At 49.0% G+C, this 7,601-nt stretch overlaps 1 protein-coding gene across 3 annotated transcripts in view; it reads right to left on the minus strand.

The window, feature by feature from the left end:
* mpz (myelin protein zero) overlaps positions 1-7,158 on the minus strand; it is a 10,961-nt gene extending 3,803 nt beyond the window's left edge. For 2 of the 3 annotated variants that reach the window (XM_068734766.1, XM_068734765.1), the window contains exons 1-5: positions 6,963-7,100; positions 5,278-5,444; positions 3,109-3,322; positions 2,395-2,524; positions 1,825-1,867 (exon numbers count right to left, since the gene is read on the minus strand). In XM_068734766.1, coding sequence (XP_068590867.1) covers positions 1,825-1,867; positions 2,395-2,524; positions 3,109-3,322; positions 5,278-5,444; positions 6,963-7,008 — 600 coding nt within the window. In that variant the 5' untranslated portion in view covers positions 7,009-7,100. Of the gene's footprint in view, positions 1-1,824; positions 1,868-2,394; positions 2,525-3,108; positions 3,323-5,277; positions 5,445-6,962 lie in introns of all 3 variants that reach the window. The other variant, XM_068734767.1, reaches the window with a different exon arrangement.
* Positions 7,159-7,601: the final 443 nt, after the last annotated feature.

Raw genomic sequence — 7,601 nt, forward strand, 5'->3', positions numbered from 1 at the left:
TAACGGAGATGGTGAGGCTGATACAAGAAAAAAAAGAAAATTTGTGTCGTGTCAGCAGAGTCTCCTAATAAGAGCTATTTGATCAAACAACCACTTATGAGCGCGCCGTGAAATCCCACGAGCCCTCGGTGTGCGGCGAAGCTACAGTACAAGGGAGGAATCTGCTCTGAGGGTACAAAAATAAATAAATAAAAAGGATAAAAAAAATAAAAAAAATAAAATAAGGCAGTGTGAGCTCAGATGGAAGATTTTTCTTCCACGACTTGCAGGAGGAGTAACTGTAAATGACAACATTGTCAAATCTCCCAGGTGTCCTTTTGGCGGCGAGTTATTTATTCATTATATGCACTGTCACCCACCGCAGGCACTTGAGAGCAACTGACTGCAGCTCCGGAGTAACCTGACAGTCATACGACAGTAAAAAAGGAAAGAAGAAGACAGAGGGAGGAAGAGGGGGGGTGGGGGGGTGGGGCTCTGGTGAAAAGATGCGACTGAACGCACTTCCTTTGAGGCCGGAGGGAAGGGTCGCCCCTCTAGGTTTGTGCCACGGGGGGGGGGGGGGGGGGGGGGGGGGGGGAGGAGCGCTCGTCTTCACGTTAGCTTCACACCTGCGGCTAAATGACACGGCGTCACAAAAAAAACAAAAAAAAAACAAAAAAAAACAAAAAAAACGCCTCTGATCTTCTGTTTGCGTGTCTCTCATTTCAAAGATGATTTGATTCAGGGGGAAAACGCCTAGAACCCAAATCCCTTGACTTCCTCTTTTTTTTTTTTTTTTTTTTTTCCCATTATCAGCATGCAAAGGCGTGCAGGTCGATTACAATACACCCCCGCAACCATCCAGCCCCCGCATTACCACAGAGTAATCAAACACGACTTGCCCTGGTGCCTTGTATTTACAAAGGAATACAAGCCACCAAAATGTCTGATTAATCCACCACTTGAGGCTATCGCTCTCCCATGAGGAAGAGAGGGGGGGGGGGGAGTATCCCAAATCCTTGGCGCGCAGCAGCGTAAAACCACCGATAACAGCCCAGACCATAATAGGCCCAGTGATTTTCATTTGACTCCCAGTGAGCGAAATCAGCAGCTCTCGTCCCTCTCCCCGCTGCGAGCAAATCACACCCCCATTCAATACAAGCAATAGCGTTGCTCGGCCATTTCACAGTAGCCGGTTTGATTTTTTTTTTTTTGTGCCCCCGTGGCTGTTTACTCGCGCCGCACTGTTTGGCCCCCCTGAGGGAGCCGAAGGAGGGGTGAGGGCCACCAGGAACAGAGAGAGAGAGAGAGAGAGAGAGAGAGAGAGAGAGAGAGAGAGAGAGAGAGAGAGAGATTGGAGGAGGGACGGCTCCGGCTTTAAAGCTCCTCCAACGATGAGGCAGCACTAGAATCCTAACAGCTGGAACACAGTTATTAGAGTTTGAATGACGTGTGGGTTTTTGTTGTCGATGTGTTTGCTTTGAGGAGGAGCCCGGGCCAAGTGTGCAGACATATTGGAGCTGCTTGGACTGGATTATATAAAAACATTGTGCTGTCATGTTGGAATGCGTGCAATTGTGTGGCTGCTCTGCAACAGAATGGATGAATATTCCTTCTGACAGCACGTTTCTAACGCTGAATTACTGTAATCGCTCCAAAAAAAAAAAGGACGTCGTTTTAGTATTTAGCGCCCGAATGTGACAGCAAACCCGAGCTGTGGCGTTTCGCCGGCTGGATGTGTACATGTGATGGAGCGTGTCAAGGAGAAGGAGATGGAGGAAGTGGAGGAAGAGGAGGAGGAGGAGAAGAGGGGATGGGTTCAGGAAGGGAGCGGAGGGAACTTGCCTGTCTCTGCTGTGATCCCTCTTTCTTTTTCTTGCCATGTTTGCTGGAGGGGACAAAAGAAAGACAATGTCAGGATGTCGAATCTATCTCTCCCTCCAGTGGTCACGGGGCAGCATTGCCTGGCAGCCATCACAACATCGACTTAATCTAATGCCCCCCCCCCCCCCCCCCCCCCCGTCTCAAACACGGCCCCCAGGCGCTAGACGCGTTAAGATCTCATAAGATTGGAAAGGTATAAGCAAGATGATGGATCCCATCGCCTTCATGATCGGGTGGATTATCCACTCAGGATCTTTCGCTTCACTACTTTTAATCATCTTGCTTTGGACGTATGCGGTACTGTTTTTATTTTTAGATTAAATCTAAATGAGAGATCATTATCCGTCTCTTTCCAGCCGACTAACTTCCAATCTAAACCTGGAACACCTAACTAAATCAGAATGGTGGCATGGTGGCTATGCCAGCTTGGCCACGCAGGTGTCGGTGCCAGGGATGGGCTCCGGCCTCAGCTCCCGTCCCTGGCACAGGACCGACTGGCAGAGCGCCGCGGGCCACGGGCCGGGCACTGACCTGACACTGAGGCTGAAGACGCGGCGCGCCACCAGGAACCTCATCAGGTAGTAGATGACCACGACGAGCACCAGCAGGCCCAGCACCACCCCGATGATGGCCCCCGTGATCACTCCGGCCTGGATGGGCACTGCGGGGCGGGGGAGAGGAGGAGACAAAGAGGAGGGAGTGTTAGAAGGTAGAGCAGAGGAGGAAGAGGAGGAAGCAAGGGACAAAGAGAGGGTTGGGGAGTGTTCAGAGGGGAATAGAGAAACAGTAAAAGAGAGCGGGATTAAGAAAAAAGGAGGGTGGGGGGAGAGAGGAATGGGGAAGAGGAGGCAAGAAGGAGGGGGAGAAAAGAAGTGAAAGGGAGGCAGCGATAGCGATCTCAAACGGAGAAAGAGATAAAATTGTAATTGATTCCATTTAACGGGACTGGTGCGAGGAATTCTAAGCGAGGCGGTGCGCCGACCGGTCTGAACACAGGGCTCGCTTTAGTCTGGTGCACAGCGCAAAGTGAGATTAATTTCAGAGTTTGGAATGATTATAACAACAATTGAGAACAGTTGGCTTCTGATGAGGAAAATTCACCAAAATATGCCATATGGGCTCAGTGGAAAGCTAATGAGCAGACACAGATGTAAGACAGTGCGGGAATTAGACTTTACATTCCGGGGAATTTGATTTCGCTGAGGAAATCCCCCCCCCCCCTCACTGTCCTCCCTCCCATCTCACCCTTCTCAAAGACCAGCAGGCGGACGCTGGAGGGCCGGCCCACTATGTCAGGGGGGTTCTTGGCGTCGCAGGTGAAGGTGCCGTTGTCGTTGTAGTCCAGGTTCTTGATCAGGATGGAGCCGTCGCGGCGGCCCGGGTTCCCCACAAACTCCACGCGGTCCCTGAAGGGGCCCTTGTTGTCCACATAGGCCATACCACCGGTGTAGTGGAAGATCTACAGGAGGACAGAGGAAGCATTGTATCATTTATGCATGTGGCGTCACCATAATGGCATTTAATGAGTGTGTTTCTGTAGTTGTTATCTTGAAGTATTTTTGGATTTTAGGTCAATGTTGCCTCTGTTCTGGATGCTTTAGGGGCGGGGCTGCCTTGTGATTGACGGGTCTCTCCCGCAGCGTTGTCCTGTCTGTCTATGTTTTATGTTTTAGAACTTTAAACCTGTCGCAGTGCGTTTTCAGTTCATGAAAGTTAATTGTAACATTTCGGTTGCCTTAGAACGTCTCCTTCAGCGCTCCACCCTCTCATGTCACTAACGGCTGCAGACAAAACACGATGGCGGCAGCCAAAAACCTACCTAAAAAACAAAACCTAAAAACTCCGTCCACTTCTTATACACAGTCTATTGACGTTTTTGGTAAAGGATTATTTGAAATGTCCGACACACTTCTGATCGAAGGTCGGAGGCCCGCATGAGCCACAGCTGAATTACACACAGCCTCTTAACGTGATATGAACATGCCAGGAATCAAATACGACATTTCAAAAAAAGGACAAATGCACCATGAAAAACAGATCGACATATGAAACCGTAAATCCGTCCCGGCGGGGTAAAGAAATGAGCGACACAAGATAAGTGGTGGGAAGAAAAAAAAAAAACAGAAATCTGGTTTCAAAGTGAGGGCACAGCGGGAGACGGATGAAAGCGATGGAGGTGAGGGGAGGAGGTAATGAGAGAGGAGGGGAGGGACAAAGAAGGCCGGGCTGTGGAGGAGGAGATTAAGAGGTGGACAGAGGGAGGCACAGTCAGGACGGGGAGATAGAGAGATTAGGGAGATGGCGGGACGATAAGGGGCAGGGAGAGTGAAATTAAAGAGCGGGAGGCGGGTGAGGCAAGCGAGAGGAGGCGGGAGGATTACACGTCGGAGAGAAAGTTTCTGTGCGCTTGTTGTTTCCTTTTCCGAGTTAATACACGTCTCCCGCACTTGTGTGTCAGAAAAGAGAATTGGGTATCGCTCCAGTGTGTGATGACATTTCAGACGTTCACACAGTCCCGTGTTTGTCGGACTAAACCGGGATTCATTTTTTTATGATTTGCAAGTCTCCTGTTCTGTTAGAGAGCCCCTAAAAATTACTCAAAATTCATGAATCCGGGAAGCGCAAATGATCAGGATTTAGTGAAATCAAACAGAACCCGATGTTAACGCACAGAACATGGAGTTCTCTATCCAGAAATCACGCCATGATGTGTCATCAGTTCACCGCCCCCTCTCCTCTTCGTGCCTGGTAGGGGCGGAGAGAGGGGGGGGGTGAAAGTAATAACAGGTTGGTTCTCTTTTTTATGCAGAAGACGCAGTCTGCATTTCTGCTGCAGCAAAAGATTCTTTTGTATTTTCGTCTTGGAAGAGGGAGTACATAACAACAGAATTTAATTTAGGATAATATGGAGGAAAGATGAAGGGATAGTCTGGTGTCCCTACCCTCCTCATGATAAATATCTTCCACTATGTTCATCAGCCAGACTTTATCTGTCTGTTCGGTGCTGAGCAGGTGGGTTCATCGCAGCTTTTTGTTTTTGAACAGAAAACAGCTGCTGATGAAAGCCACGCATGACGAGGGCATGAGAGTGGATTAAAAACAGCGACGCCTCGGGCTGTAAAAACCAAAACAACGAGCTTCAACATGAACTTCTTGTAGAGCGTACATTAAGTTTGCTCCACGACAATCTCATCAAGTGCAGCTTCAAAGTGGAAGCGTCTGATTTTATAGAGATTCACCGATTGCTACAGGTGGCTTCACTGTGACCAACTGTTGCATATCATTTTATTTTGCAGGATGAGGGCGTCGTCACCTGACAGCACACCTCTCTGTTAAGTACCCCGGTTATCAACAAGCGGACTGGAGTGTGTGTGTGTGTGTGTGTGTGTGTGTGTGTGTGAATCTGCGCCTTACAGAGATGCTGTCCCGGGAGCCGTCGGGCCTGTACGTCCAGGAGAAGGTGACGTCCTCCGAGGTCCAGCGCCAGGAGAAGAAGGAGCAGGACAGCCGGATGTCGGAGCCCAGCAGGGCGTGGCGCTCCCAGCCGGTGTAAATCACTATGGCCTGGGACTGCTCAGGCACTGGGAGACACAGAGTCACGCACAGACGAACACGGCAACAGCAAGAGTTAAATGTTCACGCTCCTGTTTTTTTTCTGGTTCAATATTTGATTTATTCTGCATAGTCTAGACTAGAATTTGCAGAAGAAAGTGATTATAATTGCAAACTTCAAAAGCTTTTTGATGGAAGAAAGCAAGTTTGTGAACAAACAAAACCATCCATGCACGGTTGTTTACATGAGTGGACAAAAAAAAAAAGACATTTATCCTTGTTCTGATATACTTTTGATCTAAATACACTGGCATTTGTTCTTAAGTCTCTACATTCCTGAACATGTAATGATGAGGCATTACCAGATTACTTTTCTCCCTCAAATCTGCCAAAGAAAAGCCAAAATATTTAGGCATGCATCCACCCACCCACCCACACACACACACACACACACACACTGTTAAACTGCACATTTAGTGGCGTCGGACCCACCATTGATTCACACATGCACTCAGTAAATATTTGGATTATTACTGGAATATTGGCGCTCGTCTCTCAAAGTCAAAGGGGAACATCATCGTCTCCATTAATATGGATTACGTTGGCTTAATCGTGTGCGCTGTTTATGCTCGAATAATATCTAATGATCGATGTTAATTTGGTTTTGGCCGCAAAATCAATATTTTACTTCCCTCGTAAGTAAAAAAACGCACACGGCATCTCAAGCGACCACCAAAGCCCCCCCCCCCCCGCCCTCCAAAGGTGTGAACGGGCCACCGGGCGTCTCAGTGCGCTCACGGCTACATCACAACACCGACACCCCTGAAGTGTCGTGGGGGGGGGGGGGGGGGGTTTGAGCCATCTCTCCTTCAGCACCCAGAGAGGAGAGGAGAGGAGAGGAGAGGAGAGGAGAGGAGAGGAGAGGACACAGCTCTCTCCGCCAGCGTCCTTGAGCGAACGCCGTCAGTGCAGCCAGCAAAAACTTGTCAATGAAACCTCGCTTGACATTTCTAATTAAAATTTGGACAAATATCTGACCGGAGAGTGAGCACTGAAAGCTCTGCCCCCCCCTCCCCCCCCCCCTCCCTTTGAAAGTCATAATATTACTCTTTCTAACTTTGCAAGCTGAGAGACACCTGCTGCATAAAAGGAGCACAGATTTAAACTCAACATAACGCACCTGAGAGCCAACAATGTCCTCCACAGCTGACTTTTGTAAACTGAATCAATAAGCAAATGGTAAGATATTAATTCAAGTGCTTCAGTTTAGTGTTAAGCCAGAGTAGAGGGAGATATTACATTTCAGTGAAAGATCAATTAGTTCCCTCTTAAGCCTATTGACCCTTTTTATTATCATTAAGTCCATCAGCTTTCAGGTAAGCGCTGAAGAAGAAAACACAGAAAAGGCCCTCTTCATCGTACCCTCACTTAACCTTTAACCCCGCATCGGCGGAAAGATCATTTCTACATCGTCCCCTTTTTTCAATAGATGAAATAAAACACAATTAAAAAAAACGTTCAAAGAAGATTCTTTCTTTCTTTTTTACCTATTCCCAGGAGGACGACCGACGCCAGCGCCAAAAACGTCAGCATGGTTTCTGGCTTCAACGGAGCTCCCAAAAAGACGGATGCCGCGGACCTGACAGGAGTCTCTGTCGAGGACGAGTCCCACCGTGGAGGGAAGCGCGAGTGGAAGGAGGAGAAAGAAAGAGAGTGGAGCGGAGGGGTGAAGGACAACAGGACAACAACAGAAAACCCACTGTCCACTGGTTTATACCCAACCACACCCCTCGGCACAGGCCCGGCCCGGCCCATTCCTGCCCTCCTCCACTCCCACCCCCTCCTGCCATTTCTCTCCATTTCGCCCCACATTGAAACAAAGCGTGCACATTATCTCGTGAAGTGGAATGGACGGGCAAAAGTCGGCAACGGGCAAAGTGGTGCGAAAACGAAATTTGCGAACCCTGTGCGGCGTTACACCGCGATGAATGCAATGTGCAAGATTACACCCTCACCGTGGTGTGACTGAATTGAGAGGGAATGCTAATCAACGCTTTGCATGTAGGCGCGAGGTGTGTGTGTGTTTGTGCGCGTGTGTGTGTGTGCGTGTATGTGCGACGTGGGGACTACCATCTGCAGAGGCCCTGCTTGTGATCGGCGCTCATATGTAAATATTACACGGGGAG

Source organism: Cebidichthys violaceus, unplaced genomic scaffold (genome assembly GCF_023349555.1).
Source record: "Cebidichthys violaceus isolate CVI_PGR_0920_01 unplaced genomic scaffold, fCebVio1.0.p SCAF_67, whole genome shotgun sequence".
In the NCBI taxonomy this organism is placed as follows: domain Eukaryota; kingdom Metazoa; phylum Chordata; class Actinopteri; order Perciformes; family Stichaeidae; genus Cebidichthys; species Cebidichthys violaceus.